General features: G+C 45.7%; 1 protein-coding gene across 1 annotated transcript in view; it reads right to left on the minus strand.

The window, feature by feature from the left end:
• The window catches only part of DNAH10 (dynein axonemal heavy chain 10), a 147,016-nt gene that overhangs the window by 37,022 nt on the left and 85,901 nt on the right, over positions 1–24,093 (minus strand). Inside the window, exons 39-51 of the mRNA XM_082667915.1 lie at positions 22,714–22,849; positions 20,244–20,366; positions 18,438–18,572; positions 17,901–18,117; positions 15,336–15,455; positions 14,147–14,292; positions 11,790–11,942; positions 10,585–10,845; positions 9,045–9,217; positions 7,896–7,989; positions 7,399–7,566; positions 6,672–6,860; positions 1,723–1,894 (exon numbers count right to left, since the gene is read on the minus strand). Coding sequence (XP_082524041.1) covers positions 1,723–1,894; positions 6,672–6,860; positions 7,399–7,566; positions 7,896–7,989; positions 9,045–9,217; positions 10,585–10,845; positions 11,790–11,942; positions 14,147–14,292; positions 15,336–15,455; positions 17,901–18,117; positions 18,438–18,572; positions 20,244–20,366; positions 22,714–22,849 — 2,087 coding nt within the window. The remainder of the gene's footprint in view (positions 1–1,722; positions 1,895–6,671; positions 6,861–7,398; positions 7,567–7,895; positions 7,990–9,044; positions 9,218–10,584; positions 10,846–11,789; positions 11,943–14,146; positions 14,293–15,335; positions 15,456–17,900; positions 18,118–18,437; positions 18,573–20,243; positions 20,367–22,713; positions 22,850–24,093) is intronic.

A 24,093-nucleotide genomic window follows, 5' to 3' on the forward strand; every position in this document is an offset into this window, starting at 1 on the left:
CCCAGGGAGGGGGCTCTGGAAGCCTGTGCCTGGCTCCCCCAGACTTTCCCCTTGCCGATCGTGCTGTGTGCCCTGTTGCTGTGATAACTCACAGCCGTGTGGACGACAAGATATAAAGAGGAACTTGCTCCTGGCTCTCCTCTGCGTTCTCTTGCTCTGGTTCATTCTTCCTCTTTGAATTCAGTCCTGGACTCGCTTTGCTTCTCACACTCTCCCCCGGGATGACTGCCCATCCCCAAGCTTTTAAAAACTACAGGCCAGTGACTCTGAAATTGACATCTCCACCCGAGGCCCTTCTTCTGAGCATCAGACTCATCTATCCTTGGAAATAGGGTCTTTACAGAAGTAATCAAGTTAAAATGAAGTCATTAAGGTAGGTCCTAATCCAATATGACTGGTGTCCTTCTAAAAGGTGGGTATTTGGACAAAGAGAAAGACACAGGGAGAACAACAAGAGAACACGAAGACAGAGATCGGGGTGATGCCTCTACGAGGCAAAGAAGGTCAAAGATTGGCAGCAAACTACCAGAAGCCAGGAGAGAAGCATGGGAGATTCTCCCTCAAAGCCCTCAGAAGGAACCAGCCCTGCCGATGCCCTGATCTCGGACTCCTGGCCTCCAGAACCGTGAGACAATAGACGTTTGCTGTCTATTGTACCCTTTTGTGGTACTCTGCTACAGCAGCCCTCGAAAACAAACACACTACCTAACAGCCGGTAGGTGTAGCGGACTCCACAAGCCCCACGGGACACAGGCCCGATCTGGTCTTCCCTTCCTGGTAAACGGAACCACTCATCACTCACTCAAGCCAGGAACCCGAGAATCACACTTGACACTCTCTTCCTCACCTCGTCCGGTCTATCCAAGTCCTATTGGCTCTACCTCCAAAATATCTCGAGAATCCACCAGTTCTCTCCGTTCCCACTGTCCCACCCTCGTCCAAGTCGCTGTCACGTCTCACCTGCACCTGGGCAGCAGCTCCAAGCTGGCTGCCCTCTCGGGGTCTGATGCATCTCTAATCTAGTTCCCACAGGGCAGCCAGAGGGCTCTTTTAAAAATGGAAATCTGGGGACTTCCCTGGCGGTCCAGTGGTTAAGACTCTGCGCTTCCAAGGCAGGGGGCGTGGGTTCAATCCCTGGTCGGGGAACTAAGATCCCACATGCCATGCAGCATGGCCAAAAATAAAATAAAAAATAAAAATAAATAAAAATGTAAATCCGTACCACAGCACCGCACCCAGAATAAAATCTAGTCTCGGGCTTCCCTGGTGGCGCAGTGGTTGAGAGTCCGCCTGCCGATGCAGGGGACACGGGTTCATGCCCCAGTCCGGGAAGATCCCACATGCTGCGGAGCAGCTGGGCCCGTGAGCCACGGCGCTGAGCCCGGGCGTCCGGAGCCCGTGCTCCACAACGGGAGAGGCCACAGCAGTGAGAGGCCCACGTACCACAAAAAAAAAAAAATCTATTCTCCTTTAAATGGCTCACAAGGCCCTGCGCGGTGTGGCCCCTTCACCTGGTTTGCATCCCGTCCACCAGCTCACCACGCTCCCGCCGTACACACTGTACCCTTGGCCTGTGATGCGCCTACCCACCTGTGAGAGCCTGAATGATGCCTCCTCTGCAGGTAGGAAGTGCTTTAAAAAGGTAACGCTTATCAGACAGCCTCCGCTGAAAGCTGAGCAGCGGAGACCAGCAATGCCCGTGCGAGACCAGCGTCCTGGTACCTGAGGTGAGCATGTTGTTGATGAGCTCCAGGAAACCCTCCTCGGCTACGTGGGCATCCGTGAGCAGGAAGATCATCATCTTGTTCTCAATGCCAAGTTTCAGGTAAAGGTTCTTCAGATCTTCCCGGAAACTGTTCTCAGAGTAGCCGCGGCTCAGAAGGATCTCAAACACCTGCCGACACGGAGCACAGCATCCCCGTGAGACCACCGGCCTTAGGGAGGGTGTCCAGGTAAGTGCAGAGGGAGAGGACAGCTCCAGGCAGCGCAGCTCGGGCTGAGCCACGATCAAAGAGGGACCAGTGACAGCAAATCTGGATGACCCGGGCCATTTTCACAAGATACGGTTGAGTGAGAAATGCAGGACACACAAAACTGACATCCCTTTTTGTCAAACAAACCACAGCGGACGTCCTGTGCGGGCGCACACGTGTGCGAGGTGAGAGCTTATGCAGGGAACAAGGCCTGCAAAAAGAGGGGTGGGGGTAATGCAAAGGACACCCTCAGTCATTAAAATGAGTCATTTGATGGGAGTTCCCTGGCAGTCCAGTGGTTAGGACCTGGCGCTTCCATCCCTGGTTGGGGAACTAAGATCCCGCAAGCCACGTGGGGTGGCCAAAAAAACAAAAGAGTCATTTGAGTTACTGGGAGGGAGGGACGGCAGAGGAGAGCCAAGCAACAGAGGAAATGCGTGTGGGCAGTCACTGTGCGAACTCATTTAAAATGCGATAAACTGGGGGAAGATGTGTAAAAAAACCGAAGAAGAAGCAATTCAAAAAATCTTAAATTCAAAAGTCCTATTACACACAAAATAGATAAAAATGGAAATAAGGACACAAATGTCAGCCAAGTCTTCCCTGTTCAAACATTTCCTCCGGCCCACATGTGTAGAAGTTTAACTGCGACCAACGGTTTAGAAAAAGCTCAGATTTATGGAAACAGAAAGATCCCTCATTTCCTCCCTCCCCTCTACCTCTAGTGTCTCTCTCTCTCTCTCTCTCTCTCTCACACACACACACACACACAGAGCCTCTTTCACACTCACAGGTACTCACACATGCTCACACGCAGCCACTCACACACTTTCACACCCACACACGTTCACACTCACAGTCAACTCTCCAACACGCACTCAGTCGACACACTTCCATGTTCGTGGGTACACACACAGGTGCTCACCCATTTTCACACTCAAAGTCCCTCACACACATTCACACACGGTTACACACACGTGGACACCCGCACACCCTCTCACACAGTCACAGGCACAATCTCAGGGCAACATGGAAGCCCTCCAGCCACATATAATCAGGTCTCCAGTTCTACCTGCCGCCTGCAGACCCTGTTCATCCTCCCCGAGTGTAGCTTTCACTGCGCCCCCTCAACAGGTCCCGGCACCCCTGGCATGGACAGCTCTCTTGGTCCCCCTGCCCAACTGCCCCTCCACTTCCCAGGACACAGGGACGGCCCAGCACAGCCCACTCCTTCTCCACTTCCCTCTGACATCCTCTATGCCATTCTTCGAGCCCAAGATGCACAAGCACTACCTCAAAGGAAAATGCATCCATTTTTGTTTGTTTGTTTGTTTGTTTCTTGGTTTTGTTTTTCTGGACGTGCATCATGGCATGTGGGACTTTAGTTCCCCAACCAGGGATCAAACCTGTTCCCCCTGTAGTGGAAGCGCAGAGTCTTAACCACTGGACCACCAGGGAAGTCCCAAAAATGCATCAGTTTTACCTGGAATAATCAACAAAAAAGTCAGCTTGCCCAGAGGGTAACATTACATCCTACAGAAAAGTGTAGGAAACAATAGTAAAACAATTACATTTGAATAATGGATGATTTTGATTACATACTTTATCTAATTTTAAAGGTACATCAACCAAGTTAGTTTAGAAATACTTTCAACAAAAGGTTAGTATTTGTGAAATACTGCAAGCTAGATTCATTGAATTAACCGTGACTCCTCTTCTATATAAAGAGTTCTCACAAATCAATAAGCATATAAAGAGGCAACTCAAAAAAGGGAAAAGACAAACATCTAATGAACGTATAAAAAGATATTCAAACTGCACTATTAATTAAAGAAATAAATTCTCATTTGAACTATAATAGTTTTCACCCATAACCCTGGCAGATATCAGAATGACAATACCTGGTATTGGCAGAGTAGGGAGAAAAGGACATTGCTGGTAGCATAAATCAGTTTAGTCCTTTGTCGTGGGACTGATTGGTTGTTAATGAAGACATTTTAAAAAATAAACCAAATACAGTGAATAATAGAATGACACTGTAAACCCCACCCATCTTTAACATTTGCTAAAAACCCAAAAGTCATATTTGCTTCAAAACTATTTTTAACAAAGTTATGGATAAAATTAAAAATCCTTTGCTTCTCCTCTGAGCCTCCATCTCCAGGCTTTTTTTTTTTTTTTTTTTTTTTGCCACACCGTGAGGCTAGCAGGATCTTAGTTCCCTGATCAGGGATCGAACCCACGCCCCAGCAGTGAAAGCACTGAGTCCTAACCACTGGACCGCCAGGGAATTCCCTAGGCCGTTTTTACTCCTGATTCAAGGAGGCACACTCCACCATGAATTCAGGTCCAACCTTTCTAATGTGAAATCTGGTGCCACAGATCAAAGGTCTTTTAAAAACATATACCCTTAAACCCTCCAGTTTCCCAATTTCAAAAGAAAATGTTTGCATGGAAAAAACTGATCGGTGTGCAAAGAACAAGAATGTTCATCACTGCACTGTTTATAATAACAAAACAAGGAAAAGGCTAAGTGTCCACCAACAGAGAGGCTTACGTGTGGCATATCTACCCAAGGGAACATTGGGCAGTGTTTCAAAGGAAAATGCAAATATATAGCTATTGACTTTAAAAGATGTCAGTGATCTAGAGTTAAATGGAAAAAAACAGATTACAAAAGTTCCATATAGATGTTAATTATATAATATTGCAAAATTGTAATATTTCTAAATGTCTAACTAAAGAAGGATTTTTAATTAAAATATTGTACTACACATTCATCAAATTTGGATTCTGAAAGATGTCAAACGACAAGGGATGTTGACATGTTAAATGGAAAAGGTATATATTATTTTTATACTCTGAACAATATAATTTGAAAATAAAATTTTACAAGACCCTCTTAAGAAAAAGTTACATTAACCCATTGCTAATAATAAGTTAATATATTTGTAGACTCATAGGAAAATTCTGGAAGGATGTGCACCAAAATGTTACTTAGGAACCAACAGTGGTAATCCTTAGGTGATGAGATTACATGATCTTTATTTTCTTTAGATGTTTCTGCATTTTCCGAATAGCTGCAACGAGGACATATTACGTGTATATAGAGACCAGTGATCCCATAACAGCCGTGATCACTCTGTGATGATGATAATGATGCTGAGTTCAATCTGATTCCAGAAGACACGAGAAGACGAATAAGACAGTTCGTGCAAAAGGACACCTTCTAATGCTAGTAGAAGGATTACGGAAACCCAACAAGAGGTATCCCCTCCGAGGATGGATCAAAGGGATCCAGGGTAGGCATCAGGGGTAGCTGAGTGCCTGGTAATGACTGAGGCTGAATAACGACCCTGTTCTGCCCAGGAAAAGCAGGCACGCCAGGGGGCGGCGGGGGTGGGGGGGGGTGTCAAGGCACCTGGGGCTAGTTTTCAGCAAAAACAGAGACATTGAGGATAATGCAAGACCCTAGTAATGAACAGGATCGGATACCAGAGAACTAAGGACAGTGTGGGAGGGTGAGTTGTGGAGACGACTCCTCTTCAAAATTGATTCTCATTGCACGGTGCACGTCTCCACGGTGATGGGCCAGGCTGGCGAGTTAACCTGTGGGCACTGCAGGACTATCTGTAAGAGCCTAAGGACGGTGTGGAGAAACAGGACCCTTCATACAGTGCTGGGGGGATATAGAATGGTGAGGCCCTTTGGAAAACAATCTGGCAGTTTCTCAAATGAGTCAACAGAGAATTGCCGTTATGACCCAGCAACTCTGCTCTTAGGTATCCACCCAAGAGAAATGAAAACATATGTCCACACAGAATCTTGTACATGAATGCTTAGAGCAGTGTAGTTCATAATAGCCAAAAGGTGGAAATGACCCAAATGACTGTCAACAGATGAATGGATAAACGAAACGTGGGCTACCACACAGGGAACGTGATTCAGCCACAAAACGGAGTGAAGCACTGATACATAGATGAAGCTTGAAAACGTTATGCTAAACGCAAGGAGCTGCCACAAAAGACCACATGCTCTGATTCTATTTGTATGAAAATACAGGATAGGAAAGTCGAGAGAGACAGAAAGTAGAGTAGTGGTTTCCTAGGGCTGGGGGGTGGCTGGAAGGACAGGAAGAGAGAGGGCAACAGCTAAAGGGCTTGGGATTTCTTCTTGAGATGATGAAAATGTTCTAAAATTGAAAGTGGTAATGGTTTCACAACCTTGGGAACATATTTTTATAAAACTATTGAATTGTACACCTTACGTGGATGACCTGTATGGTCTGTGAAACGTATCTCAATAAAACTTTTTTTTTTTTTAAAGATTCTAAGAATGTGCCAGAACCACGCATGCTGGTTGTGCTGATACATTGCCGACCCTCAACACTGGGTCCATGGAGGTGTAGGGCAACCCCTCCTCCACACGAGCACAGGTCACAGGTCACGGGATTTGCTCGTGTTTGACTTTCGAACTTGATTTGACAGATTCTTCATTCCAAATACAATACAATAGTTAGATGCTTCAAATATTCAGTTAAAATAATATCAACCCCCCCCCAACAAAAACACTTTATACTCTATGAAAACATCGTGTTATGGTCTGTTATAGGTAGCTCAAATATTTGCAGGAACTACTAACTGTGGAAATTGGGATACCAAACCCATTTCTGGGGGGTGGGAGGGGAGCTCGGCTCACCTCATAGCCAGCTGTGAAGGCGGCCAGCCTGGCCAGAGACTGCTTCCCGGAGCCCCCGACCCCGACCAACAGGGCGTGGCCACGGTCCAGTCGAATGATGCGGTGCACACGGGTCAGGTGCTCCAAAGCATCGTCAAAGAGAACCAAGCTCATTTTGGTGTTGCTTTCATTATACTCTTCAAGAATTTCCTGAATTTTAGAAAAAGAAATAATTTTCTTTAAGAATCACTGGTTTTTAAGAGACAGACTCTCTCCTTTTGTGCCACAGTGACTAAGAACAGAGGAGAGATTTTTCTGAATGTCTATAATTGCTGAAATTATTCAATCATTCAGGTTTAAGAGACTAGCTTTTACGATCAAGATTCCGATCTGCTGGTCTGTGACTGGCCAGCAGCGAGACAACGCTAGTTACAAGGTTCGACTCATGAATTAAGATGAAGATGAATATTAGGGGGGCAGATGAGTGGTTCCCAAAGCTGGCTGTGCATCGGAACCCTGGCACCCTTCATGGGCTTGATGAAGGGAAACGCACAAAGATGGGCCCCAGGGGTCTGTGTGTTGAACAAATTCATCAGACCATTCCCACGCACCACTGGACATGGACACCACTGGATCAGACACAAGCCCACATCCTGAACCAAGAGACAGAGGCATGGGTGCCCTTCCTAGCTCCACCTCCTGGGCACCCATGCAATGCGCTCCCGGAAGAGGTGAGCCGTGTCCGCACCTGGAACAAAGCCTTGGCTGCCTCATAGTCCTGAATGTCTTCATAAATACGCGTCTCCTCTTCGTGCAGAGCCATCCGGAAGTCTCCAAACAGGATGGGGTCCCTCATCACCACCTCCGCGTCATCCTTAAAATGTTCCGTGACCAAGCTGCCTATGTGCTCTTCAACCTGACAATACAAGACCACTTCAGGAAGCCAAACTCAACGCCACGGACGTGCTAAGACTTGTCAGAAAAAGAGTGTATGCTAGGATTATCTGAAGTAATTTGCATTCGATTTTTTTCCCCATTGGCTGCAAGGTACTTAATAATCCACCCTACTTTACCTGTTGACTCTCATTATTAGTCTCTATTTTTCTGCAGTGTCCCATACAAAAAACACATTGAAAAAAATACATTGGGTTTTTTTTTGATTTGTACTTTTTCTTTTCATCCAGAGAAGAATTTTGTGGTTAGAGTACTTTTTTGCATTTGCTGGTCCATATTCAATGTACTGACCAGTTGCTTGTCTGTTTCATCGATTAACCGGTCGTGGAAGACTCTCAGACACTCGTTCCTCCAGACTCTCACCATCTGGGTCACCGTCTGGAACCTACAGGATGGAAGGGGCAAAACCAGCCACAAAGTTTCTAGAGAAGAGCAGGCTGAATGCTACTATTTTCAGATGGGTACACAGGGTGCAGAAAAGGAGAACACTCCCATAGCCTTTTTTCCCCCCTGGTTTCACATTAATTGAAATTTAAAGCAAGCTAACAATTTAATTGTAAAGACCGTAACGTTGTCATTCATAACTTATCCTGCTGCACGGAAGAAAAAGAACATTGTCTATAAGTGACATAAATGACCTGAGAACCTGACAGGACTCCTACTTACTGGAATTTATGAATTTAAAATCAGCAGCAGAGCCACTGGCAGCTCCTTTTTCTAAGAACCAACTGACCCCAGTTCCGGGTTTTTTTCTGGTTTCTGGCAACGAGCTCTCACTCCACCCTAAACACCCAGAGCTGCTCTCTCTGGAACTGCCATTCTGAAACCTTCAAGGGCACCCAGGAGTCAGTGTGGGTACGGGGAAAGTTCCTAATTCATTTTCCAATATTTTGTGGATTCATAACATGAATCCGCGAAATTGGAGGATCCCTGCAAACCTACATAGATGGAAGTTTACATTAATGTAAACACACAGATACGTCCAGCTTTCATGAGTCAACCTCTAGACCCAGACTTAAATCCCTTCTGTCCTCCATGCCTAACTTCTCCCAAAGACACATATATTGATAATAGAACCAGTTAGCAACTGACAACAATTCAGGTGTATGAAGGAAAGGCTCCACGCGGGCCAATTTCACCTTTAGAACTGAGAACAAATGGTTGTCACAGCAGTCCTACCGCGGGGTTGAACACACCTGTCCACACGGCCACACACCTGCCTCTCCTGGCTCCACCTGCCTTCAACTCAAGGGCTCAAGAGGCATCAGGTCTTAACCAAGCATTTGACTCTGTTCTTTGTTTAACGTAAACAGAAAGACACTGGGTAATTAATTGATACATGGATTCACACCACATTCCTTGATAGCTCCTCTGTCTTAAAAGAATAAGAAAACCCATCGTACCGATGGGACACATTTTAGTGAGAGAAAACGAACTCACCGTTCTGGCTTAGTGAGGACAAGACCGTTAAAAACCCGCGAGAGATCTCGAAGGTTAAAGATGTAGTGGAACTTGGATGGGGTGGGCAGTAGATCCTGAACAATGTTTTTGTAAAGTGCCAAAGTGCAGGATGTCAGCTTGTCACTTACAGCCACAATGCTCTCATGAAATACCTACAGAATGAAAAGACACCCCCCAAGTGTCTATCAGTGAATGAATGGCTAAGCCAAATGTGGTCCATCCACACCATGGAATATGACTGGGCCATAGAAAAGAATGAAGCACTGACACCTGCTACACTGATGGATGAACCTTGAAAACATGATACTCAGTGAAAGAAACCAAACACAGAAGGCCACATACTGTATGATTCCATCAATGGGAAATTTCCAGAATAGTTGTACAACATTGTGAATGTACTAAATGCCGCTGAACTGTATACTTTAAAATGGTTTTAACAGCTAATCTTATGTTGCATGAATTTTACCATAATTTTTTGAGAGGAGGTAAGAAAACAATTAAAGAAATAGAGAAACTAATCATCTGATCTGCTTTTGTTTCCCTAGATTTTCTCATTAACTGACAAATCAACGTGATATGAAACCAAAGCCCCAAACCAGCCCTCAGTTTGAGGTTGATTTGACTAGCACAGACCTCACTGTTTTGGAAGCGAATGGCTTAACGTAGGGCATGAACACGCCAGGTGACCACTGATCCCACACCTTTATGTTTCCTGCCTGGCCCTTCAGGACTTTAAGTGTGCAAGCCTGCTTTAGAAGGCAAATGCCAGGATCAGAAGGTCATTATTTAAATGAACGGGTTCCATTCATGGGGGTCACGTAAATCACAACGATAACAGCAATAACTAGTATCTAGTGAGTATCGGACATGTGCTGGGCACTGTGCCACACACTTTACATGCATTTTCTCCTTTCATTCTCCCAAACCCTAAGTGAGGGGTACCAGAATTATCTCCCTGTTCCAGAGGAGGATGGGGACTAAAAGCTCTCAAGGGACTTGCCCAAGGAGCAGAATGGGGACTGACTCCAGAGCCCAATTCCTCTAGTTGGTTCCAAGTCCTCTAGTTGGTTCACTGCTGTCACTCAAGGTGGCCTAGGTAACTCAGGGCCACATCACAACTTCCATGGGACCCAGGCACCTTCATGGGTCCCTTCCTCCATAAAAATACATTACTTATATATCTTATTATATATATTATATTCTTTATATATATTATATAAATATATTACATGTTATTTCTAGAAAACTATATTTATACATTATTTTATTTAATTATAATTAAATATATTATCTTACATATATATTATGACTGCCTTGGTAGAAAGATGAATATGATGCAGGCTGAATTATATTGATTCCTTTCTTCTGGTTTTGAAAGAAATGAAAACATGTTCACGGTCCCCTAGAAGCACCGTGGGCTGTAGGCATTGTGTTTGCTGTGCCAGATGCACACGTTGCTACCACGTTTCTACCCAACACATGGCCCTCCGGTTTAGACTTCTAATTAAAATCAAATTACCGAGGTATGGCCTTTGAGGATGGAGGAATAAATTAAGTGCAAAGACTCCTCTGAAGGAAATGGAATGTTGAAGACACTGAACAGCGAAATAAATCTCGGGTCGACTTCGTTGCGGCCTCCCCCCGCTTTCCCCATCGCAGCAATAAAGCCACAGTCTCGGATGCTTTTACAGTTCAGCTCCTTCCCCCGGTCGTACAGGTAGCCTTTGTCCAACAGCAGTTTCAGCAGGGCGATCGGCTGCTGTGTGCCATATTCGTCCACCTTGATTTTTTTTTTTTTTAAAGAAAAGGAAGAACAGTGGTATCATAAAGCAGAACTCAGCAACGCCTCTGCTGCCCACCTAAACTAAATCTCATCTCTCCTCTCGCTCTCTCGGAGCGCTCTGGCTTGAGTTTCATTGGGCTTCTCAGAGTTTGCAGTTCCATATACTCATGTGTAGTTTTTTAGAAATCTGTGTCCCTGTCTAGACTGTAAGCTCCCTGAGGGCAGGAACTATATACGTTTTGCTCATCACTTCACAGCACCAGTCCCATAGGAGGTGCTCAATAAATATATCAGTTGGATGGATGGATGGAAAAACAAGTGTGTGGATGGCTGGCTGGATGCAAAGATAGACAGAGGCAAAGATGGATGCACAGATGCATGGATGGATGGATGGATCCTGGCTTTGCAAACAGTCCATCTGGAAGACAGATATTTCAGGGAAAACATGGTTCTGCAGAAAAGATATAAATCTATATCCCAGTGCTAAGAAAACTGTGCACCTCTCAGGCTCTGGCCCCAGAAACACACCCATTGTGCACACTAAAGTTCCCTTTCCTTGGTAAAGCCAGAGGAATCCTGAGGAAGCGCCTGCCCCCATGCTTCCCGAAGCCCATGCTTTCGGGCCGAGAGCAGCATTACTGCCCGAAGTACAGCTCATTTGGAAATCTCTCGCTCAAACATATGCTGAATATAGTTCAGAGGCTGCCGTGCTACCTACTTCCCTCCTTTGAGAAACTACGGAACACAATCTAAGGAAAGGGTCTCTCTGGTTAAGAAGACACTTCCTGTCACACTGTCCCTTAAGCTGACTCCTCGTAACCTGGGCCCTGCAGACATTGTGCAGAATAAAGACAGGCGTTCTCACGCTCACCCACTCCACGCACACACACGGCCACACAAACACAGCACACTGCCCCGCCCCTGCCGTTAACCCCACCAACCTTTGGCATGTTCATGTCATCCATGAACACCAGGAGGCGTTTCCCCATGGGTGGGCCGTACGTGTCTTTGGTTCGTTTTTCCACGCTGGCTTCTAAATTTCTTTGGATATCCATGGACGTGGTGCGGGAGGAGAAACTGACCATTAACACAATCTGAAACAGAAAGAGATTATTCCAAAGGTGGTCTTTTTTTTCACAGTACCTGCAGGGAATGTTTGATCGTAAGCTAGCATCTCTTTTGCAAATTCATTGGTATCTGAACTAACTTTTTTATAACCCAACGTGAGTCTGAACTTCATTCTATCTTGTAGCGCTAAAGCAAGAATTCCTCTTCCCTTTTGGCAGGTTGTGTGAAGCAGTAACTGGTTGCCAGGTGTGACAGCGTGGACTTCTAACCAGGCGACCTCAGAACCATCACTTAACCTTTCAGAGCCTCGTTCTTCTCATCTGAAAGATGATTTTAATGAAATCTTCTTGGACTACTTCATAGAGTGACTTTATCATGTGAGATGAAATACACCAAGGTGTTTTCAAAACGACAAAGCAATATTCAAACATAAGTTACTATCGTGCCCGCTACATCTTAATAAATAAGTCAAAGACAGCATGAACAATCACTAGTTAGTCCTTGGAAGTAACCACTGAGAGAAAGGTGAGGGAGGCCCCCCGATCCCTGTGTGGGGCGCACATCCCTCACGCACTCGTACTTGGGGCTTCTCCCCTGCCCCTTCTTAGAGCGATGGGTGAGAGTTCACTGATCAGTGGCTCCGACACTTAATTATGCATCAGAGTCAGCTGGAGGGCAGCCTGATGGGGTCCCATCCTCAGAGTTTCCGATTCAGTAGGTCCCAGTGGTATAAGAAAGTTTTCAGGTGATGCTTATGCTGTGGGTCCAGGGACCACACGTTCGGAACCGCTGCCTTAGATAACACCCTGCTACAAGGTGTCCACAAGTGCAGGTGCACCTGAGCTGAACATCTGAAGGTGAATCTGCTTCTCTTTGTCATGAACGTATCCAGATATGTCTTGTTGGGCCGATAAGCACGAGCTGCTGAGTCCCCGTGGGAAGGGTCACAGCGGGGGGGGGCTTCTGAACACGGGTTCCCTTTGCTCCATAAACTGGTAGGTCCTTCTGGCCGTAAACATCCTTCGTGTGCCCTCCACAATGGCATCCTCAGAGCTAAATAAACCATGCCTGCACGTGCTGGTATGAGTGACCTTGACCATCCATTCGTGGGCAGTGCAACCCAGTCCCGCCCACATCCCTTACGTGCCCATCGTCAAGCTGGGCTGACCACTCCCCGGCCCAGAGGGCCACGTGGCTTCCCGGAGCCTCTTTGCTCCTGGAGGCACCAGCCTAAGGGAGAGTCAGAGGAAAGCAGTGGGGAACTGTCTCCCCTCTGAGGTTCCAGAAGGCCAGAACAGGAATTGGGAACTTAAATGACGGGCAACATTAACAAGGAACTGAGTCAGTGTGTGGACTGGGGACAAATCTATGACAGCTGGAGATCCTGAGTCACAGGCAGCTTCTTGGAGGAGGTAAGAATCTTTACATGGTTATTAAACATAAAGCAGGACTTGTTTAAAGCCAAGAGAGCTGCAGTGGTGAGCAGGTGGGCCCCGCAGGACCACTCTGAGTACGCAGAGGAGGAATGCCGCGCTCTTTCATAACGTCTCGGTGCACCTGGCACATTCTGCACGATCGTGTTTCATTTTCGCGTTTTGTCTCCCCTCCTCAAAAGATCGGGCCTTAACAGCCTTGTTCACCGTCATTTGCCCTGGGGCACCCAGACTCTCCTACGTTTGACATGTGGCTGGAGGAAGGAGGGGAGAAACCACAAAGTGGTGATGAGGAATGTGAATGCCAGCCTCCAGACGACTCCCAAGCACCCTCACCTCCAGGCACCCACACCCTGTGTAGCCCCCTCCTGTGCTGTATCAGGGTGGGCCATGGTGGTTTCTGTGTGACCCACAGAATGTGGCAGAAGCGATGGTGTGTGATTTCCTGGGTCATATGAAGCATTGCAGCATCTGCTTTGATATCCTGTACGTTCATTCTGCGGGGAGCCAGCTACCATGTCAAGAGGACACCAGCAGCCCTTGGAGAGGCCCACATGGTGGGGAACTGAGGCTGACCATTTCGGAAGAGGGTCCTCCAGCCACAGTCAAGCCTTCAAATGACCACAGCCCTGGTCAACCTTGCAATCTCATGAGAGAGCCTGGGCTAGAACTACCCAGCTAACCCACTCCCAGATTCCTGACCTGCAGAAACTGACATAGTGTTTGTTGTATGAGCTGCTTCGTGTTGGGGTAACTTGTTATGTGGCAATAGATAACAGATACAAATAATGACTTACATTAGTTTCTTCGTTCAGGTTTTTAAGGAAGTTCTGGGTAGTGGCTGTCTTGGAGGTGCCAGATTCACCAACCAAAATAACAGGTTGCCTAATCTTAACCATTTGTTCCAGCGTCCAGGTAGTACGGGTTGTATCCACTGTGTGAACTAAGGAATATATGAAGAACAGGAGCATCACAGAAATGCCAACAAGGTGTGCATTGGGCAACCTGGAGCTTCACAGGATCCCATAAATCCCATAAAAAGCATCAGCAAAAACCCAAGAGGTGACCTTGAAAACGTATATATGGGTGAAATCATCTTAGGAGAACCTCACTACCCCAACCATTATTTTTAATAGCTTTATGGAGGTATAACCCACATACCATAAAATTCACTCCAATTTTAAGTGTACAATTTGATGAGTTTGATACCTTTCTACAGCTGTGTCATCATCACCACATCCAGGTGTAGAACACCCAAACGGTTTTAATATCCCATTCTGATTTACACTCAGGATATTAAAAACTCAGCTTCTCCACTGCATATGTCACTCACTTATCACTTATCAGGATTTGGTTTCCTGACCAAAAATTTCCTCTGACGAGAGCATGAAGCCTCAAAGTCAGGTCCGGCTTACTCCTGCGTTGGCAATTTTTAATCCTGATTGGTTCCTGAGAAAATACGTACACCTCACTCTGAAAGAACTCTATACAAACCAAAATCAGATGTTCGTTATGTGAAACGCTTCAGCCTCTATGTTACCCAAATAGCCAGAGGTGTGCACGTAAAATACGACTCAGTACACAAAGCCCGTGGTACGCGACCCCTCAAGGCGGCATCTCTTACAAAACGCTGCCTTGTTCATTCCACTTTCACTCCTTCCTTCGTCCCTCCCCATGCCCAGCCAGCTCTATGGGGCAGAAGGGAGCCTGTGCAAAGCAACGGGAAGCAGACCGGCACCCTACCTCTTGCCCCGACCTGTCAGGATCCGCCTGCCCAGGGAAAGAGTTGAGAGGCACAGCCAGCAGCACATAAAAGGAATCCAAAGTGCCGCCCTCTTGGAAAAGCCCACGGCTCACGTTCCTCAGTTTCTCCCAACCAGCACTCCGGGTGGGACTCAGAGTACCACAGGGACCTCAGAATCTTTTTCCCTTCCTCACAGAACGAGAACCAGACACGCTTAAACCGAGGGTTTGGTTCTCACTTACCCAGGATGTCAATAAATTTCCTCTCACGAGAATGAACATACTTTGGAACTAATTTATTCCATGGTATCCATTTCTTCTGTGTGGGATCAAAATGGAAGTCAAACAAGGTTGGAAGGTGACCTGTAACAAACAGTGGTCTGTTTCACTTCGATCGTGGACATGAAAATACAGGATCAGCTTTGGCTCATGCTTGAAATGAACTAATGCTATTTGCTCCCTGGACAGAAACTTAATTGAATAGATAGATAAGGATGGATGGATGGATAGATGGATGGATGGATGGATGGATGGATGGGTAGAGAGAGATAAAAATGGATGGATGGATAAAGATAGATAGATAGATAGATAGATAGATAGATAGATAGATAGATAGATAGATTTAAATATAACTGGGCTAGGGAACCCAGGAAAAGGCTCAGAAGGGAGGGGATTGGAAGTCAGAGCTGTGGACATGGTGAAAAGTCTCATTAAGAGTGAAAAGAGGGTCTAGGACCAAATCCTGATGTGAGGGAGGGGCAGAGGAAGGAGACTCAACAAAGGAGACTTTGAGGGCATGGCCAGGATGGAGCAGGATGGAGGAAGAACGTTTTCAGAAGGCAGAAAGTGGTACCATGTCCGATGCTGGGACAAGGTTGGGGAAGCAAAGACCAGAAGGGGTCACCAGATCCGGTAACGAGAAGGCAGTGCATGTGCAGTTTGGGAGGAGCAGTTTGGGTAGAGATGTCTGAGAGCCTGTGGGATGGGATTGGTAGAGAGGGACAGATGGAAAATATAGGAGAAAGAGCAGAAAACCAGTGAAGCCAGGAGCCTGATGAGGAGGGTGTGGGTAGACCTCAAAGCACAGGGCGGGTCCAGCTGGGAGCTGGTCTCCTCTCCCCTGAGAAAGGAGACAGGAGAAGTTGGGGGCTGGAAAAATTCCTATCTGACGGTGTCCATTTTTCCTGTTGCAGGAAGAAGGAAGGTCACCTGCAGAGAGAGGGGAGAGGGCCATGTGGAGATTTGGAGAAAAAGGGAGATGAACTGCCCCCGTGGGGACAGGAGAGGGAGTTCAAGTTCAAGACTGAATTTATGGAGGTGCCAGACTTCGTGGTTGTGTGATTGTCTCAGTATCCCTCAGCCCCTGGAGAGGCAGAGAAAGCAGGCTTGGGTTTTCTCAGAGAGATTCGACAGAAGGGCAATTAGGCAAGAGGGGTTGAAGCGACAGGGCGGCAGAAGAGGATTCAGAAGGTTCAGAAGGTGGTAGGAAGAATGGCGGGGGGCGGGGGACGGTCCCCACGAGGCCAACTGGGGTCACGTGTGGCAGGAATCACAGAAGCCGACTGTGAAGCAGGGATTGGGAGGTATGCATTTATGATGCAGACAGAACTGTGCCAGGTGCTATGAGCTAGGATAATGTCGAGGGACCCGGATCCTGGAGCTGAGTGCAGAAGGCATCTGGAAGGGGGTTGTCTACACGGCCATTCAAGTCCCCAAGACGAGAGCAAACTAGGGAGAAAGACCAGACCGGGACCAGCATCGTCTCTGATGGCAGCAGCACGTAGCCGGCATGATATGCATAGCTGGGAAGCACCCCCCGAGCCCGCCGCCAAAGGAGACTCAGGGTCCCAAGAAAGTACAAGCAAACTACTCCCCAAAAGACCATAGAGTTTTTTTTATTGGGGTATAGTTGTTTTACAATGTTGTGTTAGTTTCTACTGTACAGAGAAGTGGAGGAGTTCCCTGTGCTACACAGCAGGTTCTCATTAGGACCTATTTTATATATATTAGTGTATATATGTCAGTCCCAATCTCCCAATTCATCCCATCCCCCCTTTCCTCCCTTGGTGTCCGAACAAAGACCAAAGACTTTTAAAACATCTTTTATTTGCTCAATGACTCTCCACTAGAAAGACCTACGATCATTTTACTTTGCGCTTTAAAAAGAACAGCCCAGGTAATGATTACAGGATACAGCTTGGGTCTCCCTGCCAAGCCATATTCAAATGTCATTAAGAGACAGACAAAGAAGGATCCTAGTGTCAGCTATAGTTCTTGGAGAATGCCACATTTTCATCATATATGGTTCTTTGAGGATGCACATTCTTCATGCAAACAGTTAAACCTTACTGTAATGATTTCCTATGAATGGTCTGCAAATCCACACGTGATTGTCTCCTGTGCAAATACTCAGGAATAGAGCAGATGAATTAAGCGGTGGAATTTTAGAGAGAAAAAAAAAAGAGAGAGAAAAGCCCAAAGGAGAAGAACTTCAAAGGCAAGCACAATGTGAAAATTTTAAAGAGCTTAAACAGAGTGAAGGAAGCTAGCGCCTAAGCTAGGGGGGAAAAGGGTAGACTCAGCAAAAAAGGCCACATCCCAGGGAGCTGGGCTCTGCTATGGCAGTTCACACATTTGAATGTCTCCTGACGGTACCACTGGGTGCTCTGACCGTTGCACATTTCTCTACAGGAGCAAACAACCTGGAAAACCCACACAGGCATACATATGGAAAAGCAAGGTCACGTCCTCTTAAAAACCTAACCAAAAACATTCTGAGCAGGAAAACAAGCTACCTTTGGTTCCTACCTGGCAGTTCCCCAGGGTTGGCCCAAACCCCTTCCGTATCAGCAGTAGGCAAAGAAGCGATGTGTTTAATGCATTCATCAAATTTAGCCCTTCCATCCTCGAGCAGGGCAGCACCCAGAGAGCAGCACAGAGCCTCTAAGAAGTAGCACTCCAGAACATCGCGGTCCTCGATTTCTCCCTCTAGTAACGAATCCAGCATCTTGGTTAACTGGGTTACCTGGTTCACAGAAAAACACCTGGGTCCGTCCATATATTCCACACACCCCCACCAGGGTGAGTTCTGGTCATAAATCCTGGGATCCCAGATCCCAAAGCAGTGGGAACTATATGACCCACCATATTGGTTTCAACAGATGGAGCCCAGTATCTTGTCTTGCACAGGGTCACAAAAGGAAGTATTGTGTCCTCCTTGTCAGTAGCTGGCAATGTTAGAACTTACCCATCTGGCATCTTTGCTCCTCTTGAAAGCCCACTGTGGGCGGGGGGGTCCATCTTTAGGGAAGAATTTCTTTTTTGCCGACAAAGATCCTTACTTACCATATTTAGGCTTGTCTGCGGAACTATTGTCTTCAGCTTCTCTCCTTGTTTTCCAGCCACTATTCCTTCCGTTATCACATCAATGAGATAGGGTACATATTTCTCAAACAGACTCTGTAAATCACCTTGCTCCACCTATAAAAGAGCAGAATTTCAAAGCATTTTCAAGGGTTCCTTTATTTAAATGGAAGTTCGTGGGAAGCTTTGCTTGTAGAAAGAGGGGGGAGAGGGAACTTCCCCGGTGGTCCAGTGGCTATGAGTCCACGCTCCCAATGCAGGGGGCCAGGGTTCGATCCCTGGTCAGGGAACTAGATCCCACATGCCACAACTAAGAGTTCGCATGACGCAACTAAAGATCCCGCATGCCACAACTAAGACCCGCCTGGCACAGCCAAATAAATAAATAAATATTAAAAAAAAAAGAGGGGGTGAGAAATATTTTCTGATGAATGAGAAATTTGGCAGGTGAATAAACTCTGATAACTCATATATTTGTAGAGAAATTTGTCCTTTATAATGCTCTTTCATTTCATCATGAAGCCTTTGATTTCACTGACCTGGGAGGGAGGTGCCACAAAAGGTCCCATTTGATAGGAAAAGCGCAGGTTACCTTAGAGCTCAAACAACATGGCCACAGTCATTGAGCAAAGAGTGCAAAGCTGTGGAAGGTCCTTCTCCCTACCAAGGCATTGATGATCACCAGGGATTGCATGGGCGGTCATCCCCCATTTGACAGTGTGCCTCAAATGGTCCCATCATGTTTCCCTTGGTCTTCTTTGGGGTAATTATGTCCTGGCTTCCAATTCACCATCAGCCTAGTGGTCCTTCTAGAGACGCATCCTGTGTGGTCATGGTGTCCCAGGTGTGGTCAAGCCACAACGTTCACATGACTGTCACATCTATCTCTGCAGCTTTCAATGAAGCCTACCATTAAGACAATACACATTTTTGAGCAGCCATGTGATACGTCACAGGGTTTGAGGTCAACTGAAACCATCGGATCTCAATTTCATGACAAACTAGGTCCTTCACACACTGTATTCATCCAACTGAGCAAAGCAGGAGGTGCTGGGCACCTAATAGAGACAAGTCTCCCAACTCCTGGGCTTGGCTGGATAAGGACTTGCCAACTACAACGCATAAGCCAAATCTGGCCTGCCACCTGTTTTTGTAAATAAAGTTTTATTGGTATATTGTTATGCCCATTCATGTACTGTGGCTGCTTTCATACCACAATGGCGGGGTTGAGTAGTTGCAAAGAAACACATGGCCCGCAAAGCCTAAACTATCTACTCTCTACTCTTTCACAGAAAAAATTTGTCGCTCCCTGGTCTAGACTATCAAAATCACTACCTATCCCACCTGCTGTGAATTACCTGGAAATCTAATAAAGGTGTCTTCCATGTTTTTTATTTTTTACTTTTTTATTTTTATTTTTTTTGCGGTACGCGGGCCTCTCACTGCTGTGGCCTCTCCCGTTGCGGAGCATAGGCTCCGGACACGCAGGCTCAGCGGCCATGGCTCACGGGTCCAGCCGCTCCGCAGCATGTGGGATCTTCCCGGACCGGGGCACGAACCCGCGTCCCCTGCATCGGCAGGCGGACTCCCAACCACTGCGCCACCGGGGAAGCCCCGGGTGTCTTCCATGCTTTTATCCAACTTATTGATAACATTAAGTGCTCAAGATCCTGGGCAGGTCAAGGTCAAGGTCATGGCCTTCAACAACAAACATCCCTCTGAGTTATTTTTATCCAACTAGCCACCAATACTAGTAACTGGTAAGTTCATTTTGGGAATAATTTTCACCTTGTTTTGTATTTGATTAACCCATTTTTTCCAGTACGGTTGATATTTCAAGTTTTTCGGATCCACGTAAACCATTCCACACCGAGACACAGTCGCAGGGGAGGCATACTGTAAATCTCCAACCTGGAGAAACAAACAAGATCAGTGCTTTCTACGGCCACAGACAACTGGAGTGCGTGTTTTAAAGCCGTTGCTTGTACAAAGTTTTTACAAATGCATAGAACCCAAGTCATACCCCAGTTAACACAGCTTTTATGAGGTTTCTAACTGAACACTTAGGTTTATCACGGGAAGATTATGCATCTCTGATGTAGCACTTTTTAAGTTTCTTTTACCATAAAATTAATATGAAAATTAACATGCTGTAGAATATCTGGCCAAAGTTAAAAAGTATAAAGAAGAAAATAAGTTAACCAAAATCCCACCACCAAGAAACAAACACTGTTTTGGGGTGTTTTCCTTTCAGTCTTTTTTCTTTATTTTTTATAACATAATTGAGATCAGGGAATATGAAACTTAATAAGTATGCATCTAACAGCAATATCAACACACCAGTCTCTCTTTATCTGAAAAAAAGACACAGTTCAGTCAGTCAACAAAATAATGATATGCATAAATACTCATACGTCGACAAATTTTGCAGGCCAAGTTAGGAACGGTATTAGCACTAAGCTAGAGTGAAAGCAAGTCTCAGGACCACAGCTGTGAAACAGGTTCAGAGGATATGACAGAAAGTTTGAAAAATGAAGATAAGATAAAGGCAAATAGTGAGAAAGAGAGGAAAAAAAGGCAACTATAAACTCCAGTAAAAAAAAAAAATGGCTCTAAAAGAAAGTAAATGTATCACAGTTCCTGGATTTCTTGCTTCGCCAGCAAGTATATCACAGTATACTAGTTGGCTCTACAGTAAATATTTCCTAATTCATAATGATGTAAATATGTTTACTGGTTTAACTGACTTAGCAGTATAGTATTCTATGGAGGGGAGGTGGGCTGATGGTATAAAAGATGAACCCTCACTTTCAGAGCAGTCAGTCAACAGATAATGTGTAACCTTGATAAAGCAAGAAATAGCACGCAAAGTGGGTTCCTTTAGACAGTAGAGTAACCATCAGAAGAAACAACTCAAGTGTGAAATGGAGTTACCTCTGGGATACAGTAAGGAGGGATGATGAGGGCAGCAGGTAGAAGAACAGAGTTGTACTCATCATAAATTCTTCTGCATTGTTTGGGTTTTCTTCAATCATCTATATTTATAGCTATTTTAATAAACATTTTAGTCTACAAATAACAAATGCGGGAGAGGGTGTGGAGAAAAGGGAACCCTCCTACACCGTCGGTGGGAATGTAAGTTGGTGCAGCCACTGTGAAGAACAGTATGGAGGTTCCTTAAAAAAACTAAAAATAGAGCTACTATATGATCCAGCAATCCCACGCCTGGGCATATATCTGGACAAAACTATAATTCAAAAAGATACATGTACCACAGTGTTCACTGCAGCACTATTTACAATGGCCAAGACATGGAAACAACCTAAATTTCCATCGACAGATGAGTGGATAAAGAAGATGTGGTACATATATACAATGGAATACTACTCAGCCATGAAAAAGAATGAAATAATGCCATTTGCAGCAACGTGGATGGACCTAGAGATTATCATACTAAGTGAAGTAGGTCAGAAGGAGAAAGACAAATACCATATGATATCACTTATACATGGAATCTAAAATATGACACAAGTGAACTTATTTACAAAACAGAAACACACTCACAGACATAGAGAACAGAATTGTGGTTGCCAAGGGGGAGGGGGATGGGGGAGGGATGGATTGGGAGTTTGGGATTAGCAGATGCAAACTATTATACATAGGATGGATAAACAACAAGGTCCCACTATATAGCACAGGGAACTATATTCAGTATCCTGTGATAAACCATAATGGAAAAGAATATGAAAAAGAATGTATATAAATGTATAACTAAATCACTCTGCTGAACAGCAGAAATCAACACAACATTGTAAATCAACTATACTTCAATAAAATAAATTTTTTTAAAAATAAACATTTTAGGGACTTCCCTGGTGGTACAGTGGTTAAGAATCTGCCTGCCAATGCAGGGGACACAGATTTGATCCCTGGTCCAGGAAGATCCCACATGCAGTGGAGCAACTAAGCCCGTGCGCCACAACTATTGAGCCCGCGTGCCACAACTACTGAAGCCTGCACACCTAGAGCCCACGCTCTGCAACAAGAGAAGCCACCACAATGAGAAGCCTGCACACCGCAACGAAGAGTAGCCCCCTCTCGATGCAACCAGAGAAAGCCCACGCGTGTCGACGAAGACCCGAAGCAGCCAAAAATAAATTTAAAAAATTACAAATGTAAATTAAAAGTTAAAAAATAAACATTTTAAATTTTAATTAAAAGAAAGACATATTTGAAATTATTTTTCATCACTACTTGCCTCGAAGACCAGGGCACAGTGTGCTTGAAGCCGAATACGCTCACCGTTGGCCAACGTCAGCAGCTTGTTGTCGTCCATCACAGAATTCATGTTCTCCACCCACAGAGCGTCCACATCACCATCAAATAAAATATACCTGCAGCAACCAGAGAAAAGTGAGCCATGTAAGGCTTCCAACTATGGAACTTGGTGCAACCTCCCTGTTCATGTTGAACGTCTTTTCCCAGGGTTTCCTTTTTTTCTTTTCATTTTTTTTTTCTTGCAGTACGTGGGCCTCTCACTGTCGTGGTCTCTCCCGTTGCGGAGCACAGGCTCCGGACGCGCAGGCTCAGCGGCCATGCCTCACGGGCCTAGCTGCTCCGCGGCATGTGGGATCTTCCCGGACCGGGGCGCGAACCCATGTCTCCTGCATCGGCAGGCGGACTCTCAACCACTGCGCCACCAGGGAAGCCCCTTTTTTTCTCTTTTAAAGATTTTTTTTTTTTTGATGTGGACCATTTTTAAAGTCTTTATTGAATTTGTTACAATATTGCTTCTGTCTTATGTTTTGGTTTTTCGGTCACGAGGCATGTGGGATCTTAGCTCCCCGACCAGGGATCGAACCTGCACCCCCTACACTGGAAGGCGAAGTCTTAACCACTGGACCGCCAGGGAAGTCCCACAGGGTTTTCTAACCAGGATCTGAGATAGGGCACCCTACTTGGTGCTTACAATAGTTTATATATATATAAACTATTCGAGTTAGTCACCAACATTTAAGAATCAGGAAACCTGACCCAACAATCTGGATTCCCTGCTTCCCTGGCAAACAGGAAGGTCTGACGGTACATACTTGCATTCCCGCGTGGGAACGATGCGCTGCTGCTGGTAGTAGCTGCCCATGAAGACACAGTGTCCCAGTCCACCTCATTCTTTTCTTAAATCTGAGCATCAGCTGCTATTTACCGCTGGTTTGGACACCTAGTCCTCTTATGGTCAAGTTAGAAGGATTTCATATACCCATGTGTACGGGATTGAATGGTGGCCCCCATAAGATAGGTCTATCCAGAAGCTGTGAGTGGGACCTTATTTGGAAAAAAGGTCTTTGCAGATATAATTAAGGTAAGGATCTTGAGATGAGATCATCCTGGATTATCCAACAACAAGTATCCTTACATCGGGGGAAGCCACATGAAGACGGAGGCAGAGATTGGAGGAATGCGGCCATAAGCCAAGCAATGCCTGGGGTCACTAAAGCTGTCAAAGGCAAGGGAGGACCTTCCTCTAGAATCTTCAGAGGCAGTGCTGCCCCGTCTTTGTTTCAGACTTCTGGCCTCCAGAAATGATGAAGAATAAATTTCTGGGTGGAATTGTTTTAGCCACCCAGTTAATGGTGATTTG

This window comes from Grampus griseus (assembly GCF_964374135.1).
Source record: "Grampus griseus genome assembly, chromosome: 12".
NCBI classification, from domain to species: Eukaryota; Metazoa; Chordata; class Mammalia; order Artiodactyla; family Delphinidae; genus Grampus; species Grampus griseus.